This window comes from Aedes albopictus, chromosome 3, assembly GCF_035046485.1.
Source record: "Aedes albopictus strain Foshan chromosome 3, AalbF5, whole genome shotgun sequence".
Lineage (NCBI taxonomy): Eukaryota > Metazoa > Arthropoda > Insecta > Diptera > Culicidae > Aedes > Aedes albopictus.
In genome coordinates this window covers 174,829,047-174,856,361 of record NC_085138.1, presented here as the reverse complement: position 1 = coordinate 174,856,361, position 27,315 = coordinate 174,829,047, and the positions used below count along the sequence as shown (strand labels likewise).

Sequence of the window (27,315 nt, the reverse complement as noted above, 5' to 3'; positions counted from 1 at the left end):
ACCACACAAAATATCAGTCTGTACAAACCGCATTTTTTTCAATTTTTTTTAACATTTCAATCATTTGTAGCGAAAAAAAATTGTACGGGGAAAAATCTGAAAAATAACGATTATTACTAGCAGTTATGTACACATAATATATCACTTAAAACCGACTTTTAAAATTCTTATTTTGGATAGAAAAACCTCCAATATTAAGAATACGGTCTTTCCCGAAAATCACCTACTTTTTGGTCGAACTTTGACGCTCTGTTTTAAATATCTTCAGAGGTTATAAAATTCCTTTCTCTGGTAAAACTACCTCTTCAATAGATATAAATACATATCCAATCGAAAAAAATGCAAATTTTCAACTTTACGTATTTTTTTATTTGCGTAATCGTTCTTTGAAGACGCATAAAAAAGAGTTTCTCGAAAAATGGCCTTTTTTCATTTTTAAGAATTGCCCTAAACTGCGGAGGGATTTTTTCTTGATAAAAATAATTTTCCTATATCATGAGCATTCTGGAAAAGAATATATTTGCGCAAAAATGAGAGAAAAAATTGAATATTTTCCCACAGTTTTCGCAATTTTAAATTTTTAGGAGGTGTCCAAAATTTTAAAAACATATGTGCAATCTTTGAGATAAAAGTCCAAGTTAAATGATTATTTTTTGAAAATCAGAACTGCCATTCTTTATTTAAGAGATTTATATAGTATCTCCAAAAATAAGGTAAGGTTTATTTCAAACAGATTATTTTTCAGGCAATTTTAAACGTTTATAGTTAATTTCCGATACAGTCCTTATTTGATCCATCAATTTTGGATTACTATTTTCAACGACTATTGAAAAATTTGACTGAATTTGAGTAAATCTTGCGTTCCTCGATGAATTTTGGGACGTTTTTTTTTAGATGAAAGTTTACATAGTTATTCATCATTTGGCATCAATATCTCAAAAGCTACAATTTTTGAGTTGTGCTCCTATTGCAGAAAACCGACGATATATGCTTGGGGTAGCGATCGTTTTTATTGCTTTCAACTACCTGTAGCGATTAATCAACAAGCACGATGTTGCTTATACACCAGAAAATATGTTCCAACCAAAATAAATACCACGTGTTGCATGCGGTATCGAAGTAGCGATTGGTATCCATGGATGAATAACGTTGTTAGGGGTTTTGTTAGTTTTGTAAACTGATTTGTCGTTTTCAACACCGGCGAAATGGAAAACTGGTCAGGAAAAAGGATGAAATCAAGTTCAATAAAACCGAAAACTACCTTCAAGGCTTTAACTAAAGTCAATGAGTTAGTAAATCAAATATTATCAGCGTTTGTGAGTTTAACCAAAGTTGTTTTTAGTGATCGTAAAAAAAGAATTTCCGCTCGAACCCAGAAGCTGCCTCAGCCGACACCTATCAATGTCGAAGAGCTAATTGAAAAAAGGATACGGAAGTTAAGGGACAATAGTTTTATATTTTTAACTTATGCTTTTCCGAGATGTAGCGAACGTTTTGGCCCATATCTATTTCTGTGAGTATGATAAGAAATCAACCTAATATAATGTATTAAACATATGTAATCTCATTTCTAGGGAGGTCCCTTTTAGCAAAGTTGATAAGCATGAGTACTATACAGTTAGCCGACATGGAATTACGTATTGGAGCGATACTGAAAACCACTTTAGTCAGTTAAACGAGTGGTTAGGGGATTATGAAAAGTATAAGAAATTAACAAAACTAAACTTCTTCGGCAACTACCGGTGCGCCAAAGCGTTTCGCCAGTGGCGTCAAAATGTCAAACGGACCAAGTACGAAACTGCCAAGCAAACACTAGCCGGGAGTTTGTTCCTCGTTATGCCACGATTGGCCAAAGCGCTGCTGTACATGAGAGAACAATTCGAACAGTTGATCCATTTTCGCTATTTTGATGTTTCTGTGTGTGAAAATTGGCACCTGCCATATTTTGTGGAAACTCAAATGACGACCTATGAACAGGTGCGCGATTTGCTGTTCAATCTGAACAAAAAAATGCGGGAAGTTTTGTGTAAGTAAACCTGTTTTGCTAAGACGGTTAACCAATTGTTTATTGATTATTATATATAATATTATACTTAAGAGTTGCGCTACTTTTATCTGGCACTGAATCATCTGTTAGTACTTATGACCTAATCATTTGTTATGCATCCTTTTTATTTTATACTTAGGCGAATATTTTGCCCTGACTTTTAACAAAAGCTGCCCACAGACCGTTATTATAAAATAAAAATTTCCATCAAAACTAAGTTAAGGGCTCGAATTATATGACCATTCTGCGCCTCTGAGCAAATTTTTAAAATCATCCCTAGGATGAATCTCGAGAAATCTTAATTTGATGTTTTAAGCTAAGAAATTTCGAGATATTCTAAACTTAAATTAAGGACAGACTTGTTAGAATCCCAATATGGCCGCCACAATGACCGACTTTGGCACCTACTTACGATTTCGAGGGCACAAATCCCTTCGTAAACAAAACCAGCGCACCTGATCTTCTTATTTTCAGCTTATTAAAAGTGAGTAAGAACAGAATAATAAAATGCTTTGTTGTGTGAAGCTTGCTTCTTGAGATTTGTGTGTTTGAAGTTTTGATGCACTGTTCAAACGGGATGTCAAGACGTTTGTCCTTAAACAATATTACCAAAATACCTACAACAATGTCCAAAAAGTGGTTCATGTTGTTTCTTGCCAGTTTACGTATCACTTTTTCTTTTTTTATTACTGCTCTCTTTTACTGGTATCGCCATATTACCCTTTTTACAGCTTGTGGTCGGATAACACTTTCAAAAAAACTTATCTCCAGGATTATGAACATTGTGTGGTAAGGGATAACCCTGAATAAGAAAGTTAATGTATTTCGGTGCAAATAGTCATTCGTGCAATTGACCTGATACTCAAGGAAATGTAGTCTGAAAAAAAAATATATGAAAAAAAAATATATAGCATAATTGTACTGACCGTAATTTTTTTTTTTGTAAATTTTAGAACTGGCGATTAACTTTCAAAATTTGTATATTTAAAATGCAAATACTACCGTGAATCACAAGTCAGTTCCATCTGTAAAAAGTAGATATTCAGACAATGGCCCCTGAAGTTTTCAAACCTTTTCATAACGTATAGTTAAGAAGAAGTTGAAATAATCGTCATAATCTGAATAAGACTGTAATCATCATTTTATTTTCATAGTTTACTTTGAACATAAATAATGAATATCTTACGGAAGAAAATATTAGATTTGCTTTAAAATTGTTGTTCAGTGTCATGTTACAGACTACAACAATTTATGGTGGGACTGTTAGGCGAATATTTTTCATTATGGGACAATTTGACGTGGTGTTGTTGTTTTTCAATTTTACCGAACAAACCATATTTTTTCAGCAGAAATATCATGATACTGACTTGCCATTCACGACAGTACATTTTCTGCAATATTATCTTATTCAAAAATTTAGCGTTACTGTCAAAGCGGAGAAAAAATCATATCACAGAAAATCCCGTTTTATAGAATTACTCATTGCCGTCAATATACTTTCAACGATCAAATCTGACTATACATGTCAATGGTTGCTACTCCGTTATTGATCTGAGCTGGTACCAATTGCACTGAGATCCAAATGAATAAGAGCTGGGACACTCCACTTATTCTCAAAGTTCAATTCTAGCAGCTCATACATTTTTGGATCAATACCGGCGCCGGCCACGTACTTATAGTCAGTTGGGAAGGGAAAGGAATGTTAGAGTGTGCCGGTTGTTGCTACTAAAGACCGAGATCACCTCTGCATCCCCACAACCAGCACGAACTGGAGTATTTGTTAGACAGAAAGGATGGGAGATCTGGGAGTCACCGTTGGGTCGGTGATGCGATCCATGGATAGGAAGTTATTTATAGTGTTCGTAAGGTGATAGATTGTGTGGTGAATGAGGTGAATAAGGTCAAGCGGCACAGCACGCTTTGGTTGCATAACTTGTAGGCGTTTTATACACTGTGCTGTGAGTGGAAGTTGGAAGGGAGGGAAACGATTATTTTCAATTCGTTTCTGGTTCTAGCGATGGCTATGAACATATGAATATACATGAGTTGTATATCGTCCCCTTAATGCTAGAACTAGGTAACTCGAAAATCATAGTTTCGAGAAAAACGACTTTGAAAATTTTACAATTTTTCATGCAGTTGTTCCAAAGGTATGGAGCCTTTAAAATAATATTTTTTTGCATTGATTGCTTATTCAGCTTCTATTCTTTCTGCTACAAGAAAAAGTTTTGAACTATTTTGGTTTAAACCTTTGATAAAAACAATAAATGGTCAAAAAAAATGTCGAGTTACCTAGTTATAGCACTCAAAACGCAACATAAGCAATGGAGGAGATGTTCTGAGATACCTAGTTTTTACCACTATAGATATCATTCTTTTCAGTTTTCTTGTTGCATTATGCAAATTTAAAAGGATTCACATATTGAAATTAACGTGTAATTACTGATTTTGCTAGGATGCCTGCTATGTCACCACATGACACCTCAAAATGTTCGTAAATAATCGCCTACGAACAGTCACAGTTTTTAGTTATATCAATACAAGTATTTTTTTTTAGGTTTGAAGGCCTAAAATCAAAAACAGTAGTAGATTTTCAATCTACTAACAAAAGAATGGCAAGTAACATTTCCATGTCCTAGCAGCCGATAGCTTTTAACCTGTGCGGTTGGAAATAGATATGGTTTTCCCAGTTACCTAGTTATAGCACCCAGTTCTTGTATTCTACACTGAGATACCTAGTTTTGAAACTAGTGAATATTTTTGTTGTTTATAATCGTATTTCATTGGTCTTTGGATATATTGTAGAGCTCAAAAAGCTTGATATAATGGTATATTCAACTCAAAAACGTCAAATTTCGAGTTACCTAGTTCTAGCATTAAGGGGACGATATGTAGAGAAGAGAGAGCGAGAGAAAGTGGATAGAAAGATACAAAGCAGGATGAAAAGGACGGGCCAGGGATTGAACCCATGACCTTCTGCATACGAATCAGAAGCGGTAGCCACTAGACCACCAAGCCCATTTACTCATTGTCGTCAATATACTTTATGTAAAATTATAATAGCTGCTAAATAATGTTTCCAAACTAGTTTTATACTAATAACTACTTCATTTTGTTTTTTTTCAAGTTGATGCTTGTACAAACACTCTCACGGATCGAGGCTATTCACCACATGATGAGGCATTGAATTGTACAAATAAGAAAAAGCTCAAAGATATCATGAGTTTCACAGAGCGGGCCAACAAGCGAAAGCTCTGTGCGCTGCTCGCCAGATTCTTAGGATATGCCGACCACATGATGATTAATTTGCTACACCAAATATTGAGCGAGTCTTTCCGGAATCTTTCAAATGTTTTCAAAGGCTATGAGTCAACAGAATCACCAGAAAAAGCTCCGTTCATGACGATTGAATTAATTTTAAAACCCACCACTATTGCTGTTGATCCTTCGAGGGAAGTGGCTGCTTCTCTGTTAGATCAAATTTGTTCGATGGTAGTAGAATCTACCAGATGCATTGAGCGATTTCAAAGTGATACTTATTTCACTATATTCACAGAGTAAGTTATGATTAGTCTTTCAAGAAATATTTCACTCATATATTTGATATGATTATTCTAGACCGATAATTATGGGCCGCCAAGAGGATCGCCTTTGTGGGAATCCCCCAAGTTTCAATTTCATCATGGATAATGATTACGAACTACTTAAAAACATGTAAGTTGATTGCGATCAGAAAATTAAACTCGTTGATTATTTTACCTTTCGTTACTAGAAAATCCATAAACATTAATATAAACGGGGCATACGACATTGTGGACAAATATACAGCCAAATTTGATCAAATCCGGGATAATTATCATCAGGCACTTGCAATGAACCGAGACCTTATTAGAAATGAATCTGATCTGAACATATTGGCAAAGTTCTGCCAACGATACAACTCGGAAATGGCAGAGCTGGAAAACATCCAAGAATCTGAGCGACTCGGTTTGGTTCAAGTTAAGCAGTTAACTTTTCGTGAGGAAATCCTCCCTGTCTGTCAAGATCTTTTAACTGTGTTGGACGAAACATTACCCAGGTATAGCATATAGTCAATGTTTTACATATGAAACAAAATAAAAACAAGTTTTTATATTCCAGACTTGCCATGGAAAAAATCAACTACGTTAATCAAAAAGGCGAAGAAATTTCTACTAAACTTATGATTGTTCCGGAGGAAACTAACCAATACATATATTATTTTAACTTTCTTGAAATATGTCACGAACAAGTAGAAAGCTTGGAAAAGGAGTTGAATTATGCTTATGAAGCTCTGAAGATAATGAAAGTATACGGAATACCTTTTAGAGATGAAGATAAAGATAAATACCTAGGTTAGAAAATTATTATTGTGCTTCTTGAAGTTTCCGCATACGAATTTATGTGAACTATTTTTCAGACATGGAAGAATTGATGGTGCAGATAAAGGAAATCATGGACAATAAACGGACCCAAAAACGCGACATGATAAACAAATTTGATCTATGCTTGCAGACAGATATTGCGAAAATATTCTTGGAAGTGGAAGAAATCAGCGAACACGTGCTTCATGAGTGGCTTTTGGACGTAAATTCTGATCCAGCTCAGATCCGCGACTGCCTGATAGATCTATCAGAGCGGCTTAGCTCGTGTCAACGGAAGGCCCAAGAGTATCGAAAGTATCAGAAAGAGTTTCGCTTGGAGGTAACCCGTTTCGATAAACTGGATATAGTGATGAATGAAGTTAAACTGCGTCAAACCTTGTGGGATGGCGTCCAGCAATGGAAAGATAGCCTAGAACTTTGGAGTGAGATTAAGTTCTACGATTTGAATGTCGAAGAAGTTGAAGCCCTGAACAACAAAATTTTGAAAAACTGCGCTATGCTTGACAAGAATCTTCCTGCAAATGATATCATTCCAAAGCTAAGACTTGAAGCGGAAGAATTCAAAGAGAAAATACCTGTTCTTACATATCTTCGAAATCCGGCTTTGAAAAATCGCCACTGGATAAAAATTGAACAAATATTAAACAAGCGGCTGGCCGGAGAAGAGGAAATTTATTTGCACACTTTTGAAGATGCTAATGCTTTTGAAGAGGACATTGCTAACGAATTAATGGAGGTGTCCAATATGGCTAGCGCTGAATCTGGACTGGAAACGCTTTTAAACAAAGTTGAAAATGCTTGGAAGGAGTTGGAGCTTACTGTTGTTAGTCACAGAGATGCTCGAGATGTATTCATATTGGCAGGAACTGATGAAATTCAAACGGTTTTGGATGAATCTAGTATCAATATCAGTACGATAGCAGCATCGAGACATGTAGGGCCAATCAAGGCAAAAGTCGACGATTGGGGGAAACAGCTGGATCTTTTTTCCCGTACTTTGGATGAATGGATAATCTGTCAGCAATCTTGGATTTACTTAGAAGCAATATTTTCCGCTCCGGATATTCAAAGACAACTTCCGCATGAAACACAAATGTTCCTGCAAGTTGACAAAAGCTGGAAAGACCTCATGAGGCGTACTCAGAAATCCCCAATGGCTCTGAGTGCAATGACTGCCGAAGGAGTGTTGGAACAACTGCAGATCAACAACGTTCTTTTGGAGAAGGTTACACGATGTTTAGAAGCTTACCTCGAAGTGAAACGTATGGCCTTTCCAAGGTTCTACTTTTTGTCCAACGACGAGTTGTTGGAAATTTTGGCCCAAACTAAAAATCCACATGCGGTACAACCTCACCTCAGGAAGTGTTTTGACGCTATAGCTCGGATCGAGTTTGGCAAGAAAAAGACCGAAAGCGGAGAATCTGTCATGACTAATGATATTATTGCTATGGTATCTCCAGAAGGTGAACGTCTGACGTTTGGAATAGGCTTGAAGGCACGTGGAGCCGTTGAAGATTGGTTGTCCAAAGTCGAAGAAGCAATGTTCCTAGCAGTAAAGAGATACATGCGATTGGGATACAGATGTTACCCGACAAAAGACCGATCGTATTGGATGCAAGAGCACCCGAACCAAATAGTTCTAACTGTATCTCAACAACAATGGTGTGCTGATGTTCATGAAATTCTGGATAGCAAAGGAAAAACAACGAAGAAAATGCTTGCATTCAGAGATAAATTAGTTAAAAACTTAGCAATTTTGGCATCCATTGCAAGAACTAATATATCGAAACTGGTGCGAAAGGTTCTATGTGCGCTTATTACTATTGATGTTCATGCTATGGATACAGTTTCCCTTATGGTGGAAAAGAAAGTAACTAAATCGTAAGGAGTCAACATGGTAATTGAAGTTCTACAGACAAATGATACTTTTTTATTTCTGTTTTAGATCTGATTTCGAGTGGTTGAAAATGTTACGATATTACTGGATGTCCGAGAGTGATACAGTTGAAACCAAAATGGCATCATCCAATCAGCCGTATTTTTATGAATATCTAGGCGCAGGCGGAGTTTTAGTCATTACGCCACTAACGGACAGGTGTTATCTGTGCTTAATGGGTGCTCTGCAAATGGATTTAGGTGGTGCTCCAGCGGGGCCGGCAGGAACAGGAAAAACTGAAACAACAAAAGATCTTGCTAAAGCACTAGCCATACAATGCGTAGTGTTTAATTGCTCCGATGGACTAGATTACAAGATGATGGGAAGATTTTTCACTGGGTTGGCACAATCAGGAGCATGGTGCTGCTTTGATGAGTTCAACCGAATAGATATTGAAGTGCTTTCAGTAATTGCACAGCAGTTAATCACAATCAGAAACGCTAAAGCAATGAAAATGAAAAGATTCATGTTCGAAGGTCGTGAAATCAAACTGAAACCCTCTTGTGCTGCGTTTATTACAATGAATCCTGGTTATGCAGGCAGAACGGAACTTCCCGATAATCTAAAAGCACTATTCAGACCTATATCAATGATGGTACCAGATTATGCCCTAATTGCCGAAGTTATACTGTACTCCGAAGGCTTTGAAGCATCGAAGGTACTTGCGAAGAAAATGGTTCAGATGTACAAGCTTTGTAGTGAGCAGTTGAGCCAGCAGGATCATTACGATTTTGGAATGCGAGCAGTAAAAAGTGTACTGGTGATGGCGGGAGCTCTTAAACGCGCATCACCCGATCAGCCTGAAGAGATAACATTGATTTGTGCGCTTAGAGATTCAAATCTTCCAAAGTTTTTAGCAAATGATGCGATATTGTTCAACGGTATACTTGGAGACTTATTTCCTGGTATTGATTTGCCTGAACCTGAAAGAGGCAGCTTGCAGGGAGCTATTGAAATTTGCATGGAACAGAACAATTTGCAGACCGTCCCAGAACTTATCCTGAAAACGCTTCAGCTCTATGAAACCATGGTGGTTCGTTGGGGTGTTATGTTGGTTGGACCTACCGGAAGCGGAAAGACAACAGTGCTGCATACGCTTGCATGTGCGCTGGAGAAACTGTATAATGACATTGTTGAAGGACCTTACTACAGACCGGTGAATATTCAAACGCTCAATCCAAAGGCGATTAGTATGGATGAGTTGTACGGATTTGTTAATTTGGCAACCATGGAATGGAAAGACGGATTGCTAGGGTTGGCAATTCGGGCTGCAGTGAATATCCTAGGTAATATTGTTCAGAAAAAATAGACTATTCCCAACATCTTACAATAATATTTATTTTGTAGAAGAAGAACACCAATGGGTAGTTTGTGATGGCCCCGTAGATGCTGTTTGGATAGAAAACTTGAATACTGTATTGGATGACAACAAAATGCTGTGTTTGGCTAATTCTGAACGTATTAAGCTAACAAGCTGGGTGCACATGATATTCGAAGTTCAAGACTTGGCACAGGCATCACCAGCAACGGTGTCACGTTGCGGCATGGTGTATCTCGATCCAATACATTTGGGTTGGGCTCCATTGATGACCTCGTGGTTAAATACGGTTGAGGAGTTTTACCTGGATCAAGATTTGAAAGAACACATTCATTTACTTTTTGGCCGCTATTACGATGGGATGATCAAGTACATCAACAGAAAATGCCGCTGGAGCATCCATCAAGTAAATGTCAGCAAACTTTCGATGATGACAAAATTATTGCTGATACTACTGAAGCAAACGCAGGGAATAAATCTTATGGAACGAGGTGATGCGAAAAACTATGTTTGCAAACTATTCACATGGTGCGCTCTTTGGGCGTTTGCAGGAAACTTGCTGGATGAGTCGAAAGTAGGATTCGAAAAATTCCTAAGATCGCTGTTTGAGGAAAGTGATGCTGCATTGTAAGTTATGCGCATAGATTCGCGATAAATCGAGGTATTGACGTAATATATTTCTAGGTTGCCCGAAGGATCGTTATGGGATTACAGAATAAACCCGACTATAAACTCATGGGAAAACTGGCTATCGATTCATCCGCAGTTTGATTATAATCCGAATGTGGCATATTTCGATATGCTTGTGCCAACACTAGATACCACCAAATACGGATTCATAGCTGAAATGTTGTTTCGAGAACAGTATCCTGTTCTCTTTACTGGCGACACTGGTGTTGGTAAATCTGTATTGGCAAGGGATATCTTAAACAAACTGATGAAGGAAAATGTGATACCAATTTTCGTAAACTTTTCTGCTCAATCGGAAAGTGCTCGCACTCAGGAAATAATCGAGTCAAGACTAGAACGCCGTAAAAAGACTTTACTGGGAGCACCTATCAATAAGAAAATAATCATTTTTATCGATGATGTCAACATGCCAAAGCTGGATGTCTACGGAAGTCAGCCTCCCATTGAACTACTTCGCCAGTTTCTTGATTTCCACGGTGTGTATGATCGAGATAAATTATTCTGGAAGGATATTGTCGACGTCACGCTAGGTGCAGCCTGCGCACCTCCTGGTGGTGGTAGAAATATTCTAACACCGAGATTTATCCGGCACTTTGCATTACTATCCTTTCCAACACCCAACAGTGACACTCTAAAAACTATATTCAAGGCAATTTTGGTCGGATTTTTGAGCGATTTCAGCATGGCTATACGGCCTCTAGCTGAACCAATCATAGAAGCAGCTGTCGCAGTATATGAAAGAATTTCCGAAGAGCTTTTGCCAACGCCGAAAAAGTCACACTATGTGTTTAACCTACGAGATTTGTCTAAATGTGTTCAAGGTATTTTACAAGCTGACTCTTCATCGTACGTCAATCCTATACAAATGCTTCGATTATTTTATCATGAATCAATGAGGATATTCTACGACCGTTTGATATGCGAGGAGGATAAGTCATATTTCAAACAATTGCTGCAAGACTGCTGTGAAAAATTCTTCGAAACTACGGTTGTTCAGCAGGAAGAGACTGTTTTCTTCGGAGACTTCATGATCTTTGGACAGGCACCGGAAGATCGTGTTTATGAAGAGATAAAAGATTCTAAGAAAATGAAAAACATATTGATTGACTATTTAGAAGACTATAATTCCACGGGAGGCAAAGAGATGAACCTTATATTTTTTGGAGATGCTATAGAACACATTGTTCGACTGGCTCGATTACTCCGGTCGGAACGAGGAAATGGTCTCCTGGTCGGTGTTTCCGGAATGGGAAAACAAAGCCTTTCTAGATTGGCGGCGCACATAAATGGTTACCAGTGTAACCAAATTGCTCTCCGGCGAGGATATGACCACGCTAGTTTTCATGAAGACTTGAGGAAAATTTATTGGATAGCCGGAGTGCTGAATAAACCCACAGTATTTTTGATAACCGACACTCAAATCGTAAGGGAAGAATTTATGGAGGACATTAACAATATTCTCAATTCAGGAGAGGTTCCTAATCTCTTTGAAGGAGATGAATATGAGAAAATTATCCTTAATGCTCGACAACCCTGTTTAGAAAGTGGATACGCCAATACTACAAGAGATGGCATATTTGAATTTTTCATCAAACGCGTTCGTGCTAATTTACATGTTATATTGTGCATGAGCCCTGTCGGCGATACTTTTAGAAGACGTTGTCGGATGTTCCCATCCTTAGTGAACTGTTGTACGATTGACTGGTTCGTAAAATGGCCAGCGGAAGCTCTGTTGTCAGTAGCAGTGGGATCACTAAAGGAAGTGTCGGAAAACGAAGTACAGTGCAAGCATCTTGCTCAGGTTTGTGTGATGATGCATGAAAGCGTTGAAAAAATCTCGGAAAGGTTCCATAGAGAAATGAGGCGTTATTATTATACCACTCCAAGCAGTTATCTGCAACTACTAAATCAGTATCGTGTACTGGTGCAGAAGCGCATTGACGTAATTCAACAAAAGAAGGATAGGATTGCCAATGGATTGAGTAAAATTTTGGAAACAAACCTAGTTGTAGCAGAAATGGGTGAAGAGTTGAAGCAGTTTGTTCCTATTTTGGAAGAAAAGTCGAGAAATATGAAGGAATTACTGGCTAAGCTCGATAAAGATAATATAATTGCTGAGGGTGTCAAGAGAAGTGTAGCAAAAGATGAAGCAGAAGCCAAAATTAAAGCTGCTGAAACACAAGAGATAGCTGATGAAGCTGCGAAAGATTTAGAAATCGTTATGCCTACATTACAGGCTGCTCAAGATGCGCTTAAAGCTTTGAACAAAAATGACATCAACGAACTAAGAGTGTTTCAAAAACCTCCAAAACTTGTGCAGTTCGTCATGGAAGCTGTGCTGATTCTACTAGGCTCAAAGTAAGATACATATATGTTTATATTTATTTCAAGCATATAATTTTATTCTTTTGCAGAACCGATTGGAATACTGCTAAAGTTGTAATGGCAGACGTTAATTTTTTGAAGAAACTCGAAGAATATGATAAAGAGCACATTCCTGACTCAATGCTCAAGAAGCTCAAGACATACATTGAGCATAAAGATTTTCAACCACCGGTGAGTCTACCTAACTTTATTTTGAATTCTTAATAGATTATTAAATTTAACAATTTATTACAGGTTATTGAAAAAGTATCTAAGGTAGCAAAGTCGATGTGCTTGTGGGTGATAGCCGTTGAACGATATGCTAAAGTGTACAGAGTAGTGGAACCTAAAATAAAAAGACAAAAAGAAGCAGAGGACGAACTGAACCAAGTCATGAAGCTATTGAAATCCAAGCAAAATGAATTGGCTGAAATTGAAGCTAAAATTTTGATGTTGATATCTAACCTGGACGAAAAGAAGCGAGAGATGAAGGTCCTGCAGGATCATAACGATCTGACCGCTGCACGGTTGAATCGAGCAGGTCGTCTAACATCTGCCTTGGCGGACGAAGAAGTTCGTTGGCGAGACACAGTGCAAGAGCTAACTGCCGAACAGTTTGCGGTTCCTGGAGATGTACTAGTAGCATCAGCTTATGTCGCGTATTTAGGAGCTTTCCCAATTGGCTATAGACGTGAGCTCACAGAAGTTTGGGTAGAAGAATGCCGGAACCTAAATATTCCTAGCAGCGATAGCTTCAACTTGGTGAAAATATTAGGGGATTCATTCAAAATCAGACAATGGAACATATTTGGTTTACCGCGAGATGAAATTTCTATTGAAAATGCAATCATTTCAACTGAAGCCGGAAGATGGCCGCTGATAATTGATCCCCAAGAGCAAGCTAACCGCTGGGTTCGCAACATGGAAGCCCAAAACGAAATAAGAATTATTAAACTGACAGATACAAATATGATGAGAATACTAGAGATATGGTAAAATCATTAAACTTTGGTAATGCGATTCTGGTACTGAATATCAATACTTTTCATTTACAGTATCAGACAGGGAACTCCTATGCTTATTGAAGACATCCAAGAAACACTTGATCCAGTTTTGGAATCGGTGTTGCTCAAACGAGTTTTCATGCAAAACGGCAGACCAATGATAAAGCTTGGAGATGTTGACGTTGACTATGATCACAACTTTAGGCTATACATGACAACCAAACTGGCAAATCCACACTTTTTGCCAGAGATCTGTATACAAGTAAGCTTGGTAAACTTCCTGGTGTCTAGAAGCGGCTTGGAGGACCAGCTGCTTGCGTAAGTAATCCACAGAAACCATATTAATGCTATTCAGTATCATAATTTCTATTTTATATAACTAAGGTATCATACTGGCGTGTGTGACATAATTGTCCCATGTTCTATGGGAATCCCTATTAACATGGGACAACTATGCTGAACACGGCAGCATAATAGCCCGTTTTTTTTCTGAACTGGATCATTATGCAACTGAAATGAGTTGCATAATGTTCATAATGCAACTCATTTGATTTGACGCACAACATTGATGGTCTTCTTTTTTAAGTTGCAATACTTTTTATAAGCACATAACGCAACCTACATAATTGCGTTATACATATTTTGTAGCAATGATAATTATATAAAGAGAGTAATAAGCTTTAATTTCTGCTCATACATTTTTAATGATTTGTCCATTTCAGTGATATTATAAAAATTGAGCTCCCGGAAATGGAAAAACAACGCAGTGATCTCATCGTCAGAATAAATGAAGACAAACAACAGCTTTTGATGTTAGAAGACAAAGTTCTGAAGCTTTTGTACAGTTCTCAAGGCAACATCTTAGACGATGAGGAATTAGTGGATGCCCTGAATGAATCAAAAGAAACCTCGATGGTAATTGCTGATCGACTTGTCGAAACGGAGAAAACAGAAATGGCCATTGCTACGACCAGAGAGAAGTATCGAGTTTTAGCTTCGCGAGGAGCAGTTTTATACTTTGTTGTATCGTCGCTGGCCGATATCGACCCTATGTACCAATTCAGCCTGCGATACTTCTCACATGTATACTGTTCGGTGATAGCCAAGCCACACGAAAAAATGGAACTTCCCCAACGTTTGACAACCCTACTGGATGATATAACGTTCACTGTATTTTCCAACATTTCACGTGGATTGCTCGAAAAACATAAGTTAATCTATGGATTTCTTCTGGCAGTGGGCATTTGTAAAGAATCTCTTGAAATTAATGATAATCAACTAAATTTTATTCTGAGAGGACCATCGAGCAGAAACTATGCTCTGGAACAAAAACCTTCACATGTCACAGATAACCAATGGTTCAGTTGCAGATATTTGGAAGAAACATTTGGCGCCTTTTCTGGATTGACAAAGTGCCTTCATGAAAACATAGAAATACAAATACAAGATTACAAAGAGAATCTCACTTCAGCACTAAAACCTATAGAATCTTCAAAACAATGGAACAGTCGATTAACGTCACCAGAAAAACTTATGCTGGTAGCGGCGTTGAGAGAAGAAAGCTTGGTAATTGCTATTACTGAGTTTATCCGATTGAAGCTGGGTAAAGAGTACACGGAACCTCCAAAAAATACGACCTTGCCATCTTTATATGAGGACATATCGCCTATAACGCCACTAGTGTTTGTGTTGTCTCCTGGATCAGATCCAATGACGGCGCTCATCAAATTTGCACAGGATAAAGAATATGCGGAAAAATTATTCTCCATCTCCTTGGGACAGGGCCAAGGTCCAGCGGCAGAAACATTGCTGGCCAATGGAACCAAACTAGGTCATTGGGTGTTTTTGCAGAACTGTCATCTTGCTACATCGTGGATGGAATCTATGGAACGAATCGTGAATAACATAGCGATGGGATTGCAAACTGTTCATGAAGGTTTTCGATTGTTTCTTTCATCTATGCCAGTTAAGACGTTTCCGATCAGCGTGCTTCAGAATTCAGTAAAAGTTACAAATGAACCACCGAAAGGTTTACGCGCCAATCTGATCCGATCGTTGAACGATATCGATGCAGGAAACTTTGAGTTGCATGTACTCGGTCAACAGTGGAGAAGCATGATCTTTGGCCTGTGTATGTTTCACGGCATAATTTTAGAGCGACGAAAGTTCGGTCCTATTGGTTGGAACATATTATATGAGTTCAACGAAAGCGACAGAGAATGTGCTTTGAAGACCTTGGACATATATTGTGAGCGAGAAACTAAGGCGCCAATTCCCTGGGATGCTTTGGAGTATATCAATGGGGAGATTACTTATGGAGGAAGAGTTACGGATAACTGGGACCAACGTTGCTTGCGTTCGATTATGAAAATATATTCTTCAGAAAATGTCCTTTCAGCAGGATATCATTATAGTGAAAGCGGTAAATATTACTGCCCGGAGGCAAAAACTTTAGATGAATACAAAATCTACGCCAACAGTTTACCAATACACGACCCTCCAGAAATGTTTGGAATGCATGAGAATGCTAATATTATTTTCAATAGAAATGAGAGCAGATTTTTCATTGACACCCTTCTGAGTAGCATGAGCGGAGGCGATTCATTAGGTGAAGCCGCCTTAGCTGCAATGGATAAACTATGCTTAGATAAGATTCAAAACATACGCTCCTCGATTGCAAAAAATATTAACAGCGAGAATCCATACCCGGATTTAATGAAGAGGGACAACAAGAATCGAATACCATCCTTAACGACAGTCCTGCTTCAAGAAATAGAGAGGTTCGACCGACTACTAGGTGTAATCCACAGCAACTTGAACGACCTGGAGAAAGCCATACAAGGATTCGTAGTGATGTCAGAAAGCTTGGAAACAATATATCGTGCGTTCACTAATAATCAAGTTCCCCAATTGTGGCACACCGTCGGCTTTCTGTCGACCAAATCGCTAGGAAGTTGGATATTTGACCTGCAGCAACGCATCGAATACGTGCAATCATGGATAGACGATGGCTTGCCTATATCGTCGTGGATTTGCGGTTTGTTTTTCCCTCAATCGTTCCTCACTGGAACTTTGCAGACATTTGCACGAAAGAATGATATTCCCATTGATACGCTGCGGTTCGACTTCGAGATTATGAACTGCACCTTGAATCAACAAGCTATATACGAACGACGAACTCGAGGACAGAAGGTAAGCAAATTACAAACTCTGTCGAGAAACGTAAGCCGATCTTATTCTTCAAAAAGTAGACATTGAGAATATGGCCTCTGAAGTTTCCAAATATGTTTTGTATGTATAATTTTAAGAAGTCATCACTGGCAATTATAACATTTTTTTACCCCTTCCTTCCAACGACTTTGAAAGATTATTTCTATGCCAAGAAAGCGTTTAGGCGCTGTCCATAAACAATGTAGACTTTTTTTCTGCCATCTCAGACCCCCCTCGTATAAAATTTTCGAAACTTGTATGGAGCGTAGACTTTGGCCAGACTTATCAATAATTCTACCATTGAAACAAGTAGTTGGCAGTTGGGTTGTATTGTAATAGTAGTTTACGCAACAAGGTGCAGAATGGAGATTTTTACAGCACGAGTCGTACATTTAAAAATCAAGTTCTGCACCGAGCTGCGTACAACGTTTTTTTGCAATTTCATAAATTATCACTTGAGAATAGTTTTTAGCAAAACTTTTTCATCTAACTGCACACTAATGTTCATAGTTATGTTTAAGAAAGTTTGATCATAGCAGGTTATACTGTGCAGTTGTGACATTTTATCAATCCTGCGTCCATAAAGCATCAAGAAGTTGATCAAAACTGAAAACAGTGCTGTAATGCAGTGCTTCCCAAACTGTGCGCCGCGGCGCCCTGGTGCGCCGCGAGCCTTTCCCAGGTGCGCCGCAGGTTTTTGTGTTGTGACGAAACAAAAAGAACAAATTCTTTATTTGTATAGCGGAGCACCTTTATTTGTTTATTTAGTAAAAATAGTGCCGCTTCACATATTTCCCTGCGTCTTCGATTGTTCCATAGGATTTCTGGTATACTTTTTAAACATATCAATTGAAACCAAATTTTTAAATTTAAATTTTTGAAATTGTATTTGGACCTCCTAAGCTTAGTTTTTGATTTTACTATATTGTCCAAAATTTTGATTTCAAGAATCTTATATACATTTTTTTTTCAGAATAATTACAAGGTCTTCGGAACAACTTAGCGGCATGCAAGTTTGCCGTCTTCAACCTTTTTGAACCGGTCTGTTTCATCAGTACTGCAGCAACTTCGCTGAAGTCGATCATGTTTGTTATGCTCGGATTCATCACCAAGGTTATATATGGTCACTCCAGACCCAAAGGGTTGAGTCGAAATTTATATAAAAAAAAGTTCAAACAAAGTCCACCTAGCAGGTTCTTTACAATCTCTTCATGTGTCTTAGTTTGCTGAAATTTTCCTAAATAAATAAAAGTGTTTGAAAGTGTTGCTTTTCAATTTCCGCAAACAATTGAAACAGGTCAAGTTCTGTGAAGTTATTTTAATTCAATTAGAATTCTTTAATTATTGCAAACGCTTTAGAACAGTGATCACCAAAGTGCGGCCCGCGGGTCGCACTTGATGCCGTATTCTTTATGTTGCCGTAGAATTTATTGCAAAATGTTTCTCAGAGGTACTTCTTCTCCCAAAATAATCTACAATAACGTGTTTAAAGTTTCACAAATAAATCCAGGAGGTGCAATACATGTCATTGAAAAAACAGGCCACAGGATCGCTGCTTTAGAATTTTTGACTGAATTATTAAAAACAGCAGCTTGTTTGATCCGTACATTTGAGTTTTTTCTTATTTATAAACTTCTATAATAAAATCAACATGATGTTTGAAATCTTACAAATATTTAAACTATCTTTGAGAAATCTATAGGGCACTGCATTGTTTTGATTTTGTATGGGATTTTGACGTTTCTTGGCCTTGTTGTTTACAAATTTTCTGTAAGAGTGAAAGAGAAGGAGAGAATTTCATGCAGTCCCCTATTAATTAGTTATTAGTTAATCTATTAGTTCAATTAATTCACCTATTAGTTAGTTTCCCAAATTTTCTCTAAATTCTGAAAAAATATGATATAAGAAGTATTTCACGATTTTGCCTGTGACATTTCAAAGTTAAAGTTGTTTACAATTAAAAAAAAAGCTATGTTAAAAACTTTGGTGCGCCGCGACATTTTTGGAAAATTCAAAGGGCGCCGCGATAGCAAAAAGTTTGGGAACCTCTGCTGTAATGGTTCATTACGCAACGCTTATCAGTGCTGTAATGAACCATTACAGCACTGCCAATTTGGTGTGGGAAAGTAGGCCTTTTCCTGACAGATTTGCGTGAGGTAAAATGGCCTATTACCGTAACGGTGAGAAATTGCAAAAAAAAACTATTCCATCTGTAACGGCAGTCAATTGGATAGTTCACTGCGTCCATCTACGGTGAACAGATTTAGAGCTTCTCAGCCACCGTGGCGCAAACCATCGGTTCCCGATCGTTGGGATAAGCGACGACGGCGAGTCAGGAACAACAACAAGTGGGCAGATTGTTCAGAGGATAATTTAGTGTACGATAACGCGCGTAACGGTTGACTGTTATATGTTTTTGTTAAATAAAGTTTGTTTCTTACCTAGTTTATTTCTTCCGTTTTTCGTCGTGTTACAACGTGGGAGCTCAACCGGGATTGGAAACAATCTATTTTGAAAGCCATGTTCTCAAATAGTGAACAACAATTTAATGTGCACCGTGCAAATAATATGAACTTTGAGTGCTACCGCGTTTGTGCTCCGGTGTTTGATGGGAACATTTATCGTTATCCGGCACCAGAATTTCTGCTGGACTTTGAAGAACACGTACGTGAACTTGGTGCTTCATATGTCGTTAGCAATGAGAGGCAACGCTCACTTTTTGTTGCCTGTTTGAAAAACGAAGCGCGCATTTGGGCAAATGTGTTTGGTCGGAGATATAGAAGTTTCGTCGATTTGAAGCTGTTGTTTTTGAGGAGATTCTGGAATCCAGAGATTGAGAGACGTGTGCGAGAAGAGTTTTATTATGGAACCTACCGACAAATGAGAGAAAAATCTAAAACAGCCAAATATTTTGTGGGACTGTTACGCAGAGTCTCCTATCTCACTTCACCACCAACAGATCAACAATTTGTGCAGACCGTTTTGGACCATTTCCCATTTCATGTACAGCTACGGATAAAACACCTATTCAACACCGAGGACGTTTATCTCGAGCTGCTTGCCTACGATCAAATGGTTAACGAGTTGAGGCGAGCCAAAATGCGATTCAAAAGAGAGCTGCCAGGTCCGCGCCACTATTGTTACCACGAATCTGTACACGAAAGAGATAATATTTACAGCGAGGAGGATGAATCAACTGAAACCGCCGAGAGTGCAACTGATGTTTCGGCTGCTTCGTTTGAAGAATTACCTCACAGCCTCGAGGGGGGGAGTTGTAACGGCAGTCAATTGGATAGTTTACTGCGTCCATCTACGGTGAACAGATTTAGAGCTTCTCAGCCACCGTGGCGCAAACCATCGGTTCCCGATCGTTGGGATAAGCGACGACGGCGAGTCAGGAACAACGACAAGTGGGCAGATTGTTCAGAGGATAATTTAGTGTACGATAACGCGCGTAACGGTTGACTGTTATATGTTTTTGTTAAATAAAGTTTGTTTCTTACCTAGTTTATTTCTTCCGTTTTTCGTCGTGTTACACATCATATTAATCTAATTAGGCGCAGACCTGCCCAACCTTTTACGGCCGCGGGCCACAGCCAACACTCCATACCAGTTGACAGGCCAAAAATTGAAATTCGACTATGTAACACTTTTTTCAAAAACTTCTTTGAACTTCTGAACCATTGTTTAAAAAATTTTCAGTTTCTTATGAAATTTCTGTGCTTACTGCATACATAAGAATTATTGAAGAATTTTGCAGTTCGTTTTAGTAAATAGTATAAACCATCCTAGCATGGGCGCACCACGCTAACGTAGAGCATGTCTTGCATGTCTGGCTGGGTCATATAGGGCACCGCACTGTTTTGATTTTGTATGGGATTTTGAAGTTTCGTGGCCTTGTTGTTTACAAGATTTCTGTTAGAGTGAAAGAGAAGGAAAGAATTTCATGCAGTTCCCTATAGGGCACTGCATAAAATTCTCTCCTTCTCTTTTACTCTAGCAGAAATTTTGTAAACAACAAGGCCAAGAAACGTCAAAACCCCATACAAATTCAAAACAGTGCAGTGCCCTATTGACCCCTACATCTTACTTGGCTTGAGAAAGATACAATGGCATTCATAAAGCAGGATCTCAGGCTGGTTCCTATTAATCAATGTTTCTATGTTGTATCTTACGATAAAAATAGAATCTTCAAATTCTCGTAGAATTAGGCTGACCATACGTCCCGTATTTAACGGGACAGTACCGTTTTTATGATCTTTTAGAGGTGTCCCGTCATATTGGGGAAAAAGGCGAAAATGTCCCGTATTCCACGAAAAACGGGTATTTCAGTTTGAATAAAAAAAAGTAAGTTGAATTTGTTAAGATACTTTTTTTAAATATTGTTTTACATTTTTTTTGATAATGATATGTATTCCTTGTTTTGAAAATATTAATATTTCTGGGAGTTGAATCTGGCCAAAGATCTGACTGCAATTTACAAGAATTTACAAGAACTTATTAATTTTGTGTGACTTTATTTAAATTCTCAACAAATTTAAAATGTAATTTGTGTATTGTTAAGCCATGAAATCTCATGATATTAGAGTAAACCCTGTAAATTTCTCTACAAGAGTCTGCAATTTTTAACATAATTTATGTAATAAAATATCAAGTCATGTCAAATGGGTCTTCAACTAAGTTAAATAGTCACTCAATCAATATGATTCACCGGAAGCTTATGAAATCAAAACAGTTTATATTATGAAGAACTTCAAATTTGATGAATAAAACAAATAAAACAAGTAGAAGGATCTCAAACATATTGCTTAAAATAGTTATCCCAAAATATGCAGAAAAATAAATGGATTAATGTAGGACTCTTTTAAACAAATTGCATTAAAAACATAACACAAAGAAATTTTAGAGCTTTCAGTCATTCATCTACTCAAAAAGTTTATCGAAACATTAAACCGTTTTATAATTTTGAGACATATTGCGGTTATTTTTCGAAAGCTTTCAGATGTTTAGATTCTTGTGTTCTTGTGGTCAGGGTTGGTAACCATCTGTTTCGTCACCGACCAACGACGAAAAATTAAAAAAGTTCGTCAGCTAATAAAACTCCGTCACTTGCATCATCATCAGCGACCGACAAAGAAACCACGACGAGGATGAACCGAAAATAAAACAGGGAGCTATAGTTTTCGGCATTCTCTTTTGTCTCCTTTTGCAACGACGAAAAACGAACACGTTTTCGTCACATGGCATCCGATTGCAGACGAAAGGCGAACCAATCAAGCTTTTATTGACGATTTAGCCTCGGTCTTTCAGAGCTGATGAATTAGCTCTGATGGTATGCTTGTTGCGCTGCCAATCTGAAGGTTTTTGGTTCGATTCCGAATGAAGGTGGGTTTCATTTTTGCATTTTTTTTTTCCTGGTCAGCCAATCCCGTGAGGCTGATTATTCGTTCGCCTCCCCTGTTCGGTGCAAGCCACTCAACGAAAATGCCAATAAAGAGAAACGACAAAACTTTTTCGTCGCGACCAGCAAACTGACTGACGGTGTTTGAAGAAAAATATTCAAGAGCTGCTGACTCAGGGACGCAAACTTTTTATTTCCCGTTGTCGTCAGTGATTATGCTTCAGCTCCGATGACTATTAACAACCCTGCTTGTGGTACAGAAAGGGTGATACGATCTTTAGCCAAGAAAAAAAAATAGATGTGATGAACAAAATGTGACTTTGAGTCCAACTAAGATAACTTTTTTGTTTTTCATCCGATTTGGAATCTCATAGGGTAGTTCTTTTAAAACATAAGGTTTCTTCGTGGGGCAAGACTCTGTGCTGGAGAGTACATTTTCCTTCACAGAGTTGTTCAGAATTTCTCCGGATTGCTACGTTTTTACTTGGGTGTTGCCTGATTTATCGCAAAATCAAAACAATACTGCCCGATATCTCGCTTTTCTTGCAGTTTTTAAGGTGTTTTCCAACAAATTTCGTCGATCATTGGTGGAAAGACTTACTCAGAATTTCTCAGAGTTACTCTCGTTTGCACAGAGTCTTGCCTCTAGGGTTTCTTACAAGTTTGTAGAGCATCGATTTTTAGGAGTTTGAAAACTTCAACTGAAACGTCTAATTTAATTGTTTTTATCTAGGGGCAAGACAGATATAACGAGAGTAAATCTGTTTTCTAAGTGTTGCTCACCATTCATGACGGGCTTGGTGGTCTAGTGGCTACCGCTTCTGATTCGTATGCAGAAGGTCATGGGTTCAATCCCTGGCCCGTCCTTTTCATCCTACTTTGTATCTTTCTATCCACTTTCTCTCGCTCTCTCTTCTCTACATATACAACTCATGTATATTCATATGTTCATAGCCATCGCTAGAACCAGAAACGAATTGGAAAAAAGTCGTTTCCCTCCCTTCCAACTTCCACTCACAGCACAGTGTATATATAACGCCTATAAGTTATGCAACCAAAGCGTGCTGTGCCGCTTGACCTTATTCACCTTATTCACCACACAATCTATCACGAACACAATAAATAACCCTATTCATAGATCGCATCACCGACCCAACGGTGACTCCCAGATCTCCCATCCTTTCCGTCTAACAAATACCCTAGTCCGTGCTGGTTGTGGGGATGCAGAGTGCTCTCGGTCTCTAGTAGCAACAACCAGTACACTCTAACATTCCTTTCCCTTCCCAGCTGACTATAAGGACTTGGCCGGCGCCGTTATTGATCAAATATGCATGAGCTGCTAAAATTGCACTTTGAGAATAAGTGGAATGTCCCAGCCCCTTATTCAGTTGGATCTCAGTGCAACTGGTACCAGTTCAGATCAATCACGGAGGAGCAACCATTGACATGTATGTATAGTCAGAATTGATCGTTTCTAAGTGTTGCTCCTCTGGATCTCTTTGGATTACTCTCATTTTCCCAAAGTATTGTCTGATGCCAGAAGAAAATCGAGCAGTATTGCCCGATTTTTCCTATTTCAGAGACGTTTCTGATTCGAGCAGAAAGAGACTTATAATTGCTCAGAGTTGCTGCGAGTTTCACAATGTCTTGCCCCCAGGTTTTATTTAATATTTTTTACTTGTGTGCGGTAGTGCTTTTTGACCACTTGAGAGATTCCTAATCTTGGTAATGAATTAAAAAAATAATTCAGTTGTCTCAAAATGTTATTAACACTCGTAAGTTTCTCTACTTTATGTCATATACAGTTAGAAGAGTTGTATATCTTTACACTATCCAAATATAGCCGCAGGCCAATGTGTATTGAACAATTTCACGCATAGGTAATTTATATGTCCCGTATTTTCAGTTCAAATGTACCGTTTTTATCTTGTTACTATCTGGTCAGCCTACGTAGAATTCAGATTCGTTTGCTGTTTTTTATTTTGTTAAGTTGTTTTACAATGTCAAAGTGTTCTCAAAAGTTTACAAGTACTTTCATATTGCCATAATCTGATGATTCCTCGCAATCTTTAAATTGAATCAAGTAGATATACATTTTTAAATACCCTGGCCAAGTTCGCAGGGGTTGACGGTATTAAAGTGAAGGAGTTTCATTTTGATTATTGTAATGTAGTGTTCTTTAGTGAAACATATCACCTTTTTAACACTTTAATACGCCTCCAACGGTTCATCACGAACCGGCTGCTGCAGATGGAGTATGGCTGATCATATGCATCAGACATGCTCGATAAACACGGAGGAACCGCCAGGGCTCAGTAGAGTCTATTTCCAAGCAACAGTTCCAAGTCGGTTGGATTTGAGAAGGTTTTGATGATCGTTACAAATCCTAATAAAAGTATTATAGGATTTGTGACAGGTTTTGGAACCTTTAACAGCCAGCTGACTTTAAAATGTTGTTTGGGCTCTATTTCCCACGTTTCTTGGTTGATTTTGATTAGTAATTCATTAATGTCATAGTCGCTTTTTCGATTTTTTACCATGTTAGTTGGTCATATTTTCTTTAAATAATGCAATTAAAATCAACCGACGAATTGATAGTGGGAAGGAGATTTGCAGCACTTAATTGTGCTGATAGATTCGAAGCTAACGTGCGAACATTTAAACGCATTGTTGACATCAATGCGTTCGACGTGACATTTTGGACAAAAGCTGACTGCTTTTTATTAACTGAACAACGTTACTTTTGTATGACTAGGTTGACATTTCTAGGCCACGCATGAGAAAATGACATGGTTTATCGAGGTAGGACCGATAGGATAGAACGAATTTGAATATTTTTCATAGTATTTGTAGGGAGATGAATACATAATAGTTGACAAGCAATTTTTGTTTTATTACAATCAACTGACCAACTTTGCGTATTTTTGTTCTTCTCTTAGATAGTGTTATGACACCAACAGAAAAATATCAGGAGTTCAGTTACATGTTTCTGTGGGTTTTTCACCGATGACAATTTAAGGACACAAGAGATGAACACAGAGAAGTAGAAATCAAGAAAACAACTTGACAAAGAATCGACTATATTTTAACATACGGGTTCGACTGATTCGATGAATCTATCTAGAAGTATCTAGAAGACAATTGATGCTAAGATTGGAAAATAGCTTGCAGTTGGGACTAGACTAAAATAGTGGCCAATAGAAAACAATGCGCTAGACAGCATTATTATTCATTTTTTTTAAATATTTACCCGTAGGCTTTTCGACGGTTGACAGTACGGTATTTAGCTGAGTACGAAGATACGGATTAGTTGGTGTACAGATGACAGGGTTCTCACGGGAAGTGCTTCAAGCGAGGCTTACATAACAACTGACAATAAAGAAACATATTTTCCTTGACTTTCTACTGATCGAACACACGTGTTTTTGTTAATCTCCTAGGCATTATTAAGACATGACGTATGTGCATGACGGAACAACTACCAGGACACAGTTCCATACGTCTCTTTTTAATAACGACATTCAGCATATTTCCAATAAAACTATACTTCAATAAAGCAATGACTAAAACTGGTATGATAGAACAGATCATAATGACTTAATTGACTATTACCTTGGGAATCTACTTCGAATAACTGACAAATTGGCAAGAACCTAACTAAATACATGGACCATACTAAAAAAAACCAATTGACAAAAAGAAAAAAAGGGAAACTTTTATTATAACTATTTTTGTTCAACGCAGGCCAAAACAGTGTCGACTTGGGCCACGATATGCCTACGTACTTCTGTGTGTTGAAACAAAAATAGAGGCTCATAGAAGCAAACGTAGGGAAAGGGTGCGGTGTTAGAACATAAGCACAGTGTGCTACCGCCGTAATCACTATGAAAAAAAAAAAAAAAAGTAGATATACATTTTTAAATACGCACTAAAATATAAAACTATTTATTTTTTTCAAATTTCACTAGGAAACGAAAAAAATACTCAAAAATATTATTTAAAAGGCCAAATTATATAATTTTTCTTCATTCGTGCCGCGGGCCGCACGAAATGTCCTCGCGGGCCGTACGTTGGGCAGCCCTGAATTAGGGTTAAGTCCAAAAAAGCACTGCAAAATTGTTGGATCAGCTACAAAATTGTTGAGTTTTGCATTACAAGCTATACCAACCAATACTGAGATATTTCACAAGACATTATTAGGGTATTAGGTATTAGGGTGGCCACAAACAATCAAATTGAGGTCCCGATAAACTTCTAGCTTACTATAATTGATACAAATTTGAAATGAATTTCTTCTGGCTGTCATCATATTTTGCGTAAATCGACTATGGACAAACATTTCGAGCTCTAGTATAATCGTAAAATTTCTTATATTTTCAGAGTAATTCCTTGTTTGAAGATTTGAAAGTGCCTGGCTCGGGTATCCTGATCCACGGACTATTTATAGAAGCTGGTCGATGGGATATACGCGAGGGAGGACTGTGTGATGCAAAAGTTGGAGAACTGGTTTCAAGACTACCGGTAGTGTGGCTGAAACCATGCGTAAACCTTGATGTAGGCTCTCGCTATGAAGCACCTCTCTACAAAACTAGCGTCCGGGCAGGTGTTCTTTCGACAACTGGACATTCCACTAACTTTGTCTTATCGATTTTATTGGATACTAAAAAACCGACGGATTATTGGATTTTGCGTGGAACCGCTCTGGTTACTTTAATAACGGATTAAGGCAGGTTGGCGTCTTCAAAAGAGATCAACAAAAATGAAAATAACTTGCTTACCTTATTTCAGACTAAGAAGAGTATCGATGTTCGATTCAACCTCCTTAACTGCTTTCAGTGCATGCGCCGTACTCGTAGTCACCTCATGGATCATAACTTTTTGTATTGTCCTGCAAATAAATATAACCATTAATTAATCATTAAAAATTTTGCGGATAATCATT

General features: G+C 37.9%; 2 protein-coding genes across 7 annotated transcripts in view; one reads left to right on the top strand and one right to left on the bottom strand.

The window, feature by feature from the left end:
• The window catches only part of LOC109403715 (uncharacterized), a 29,316-nt gene that overhangs the window by 1,303 nt on the left and 698 nt on the right, over positions 1 to 27,315 (bottom strand). Inside the window, exons 3-4 of one of the 5 annotated variants that reach the window (XM_019676578.3) lie at positions 27,152 to 27,261; positions 9,973 to 10,008 (exon numbers count right to left, since the gene is read on the bottom strand). In XM_019676578.3, the coding sequence (XP_019532123.2) occupies positions 27,153 to 27,261 (109 nt within the window). In that variant the 3' untranslated portion in view covers positions 9,973 to 10,008; position 27,152. Of the gene's footprint in view, positions 1 to 9,972; positions 10,009 to 26,894; positions 27,262 to 27,315 lie in introns of those variants that run through there. The other 4 variants (XM_019676576.3, XM_019676577.3, XM_062842953.1 and 1 more) reach the window with 4 other exon arrangements.
• On the top strand, positions 1,081 to 27,310 carry LOC109433418 (dynein axonemal heavy chain 6). 2 transcript variants are annotated; one of them, XM_029862698.2, is made up of 17 exons: positions 1,081 to 1,288; positions 1,343 to 1,513; positions 1,575 to 2,026; positions 5,175 to 5,604; positions 5,666 to 5,761; positions 5,820 to 6,125; positions 6,188 to 6,420; positions 6,486 to 8,331; positions 8,396 to 9,672; positions 9,734 to 10,331; positions 10,389 to 12,752; positions 12,809 to 12,950; positions 13,014 to 13,750; positions 13,814 to 14,080; positions 14,485 to 16,954; positions 26,754 to 27,099; positions 27,162 to 27,310. In XM_029862698.2, the coding sequence occupies exons 1-16, from the start codon at positions 1,206 to 1,208 to the stop codon at positions 27,096 to 27,098; spliced, it is 11,817 nt and encodes a 3,938-aa protein (XP_029718558.1). In that variant the 5' UTR covers positions 1,081 to 1,205; the 3' UTR covers position 27,099; positions 27,162 to 27,310. The 2 variants fall into 2 exon arrangements, with proteins under 2 accessions (XP_029718558.1, XP_062698936.1); XM_062842952.1 differs by having other exon boundaries at positions 26,754 to 27,103.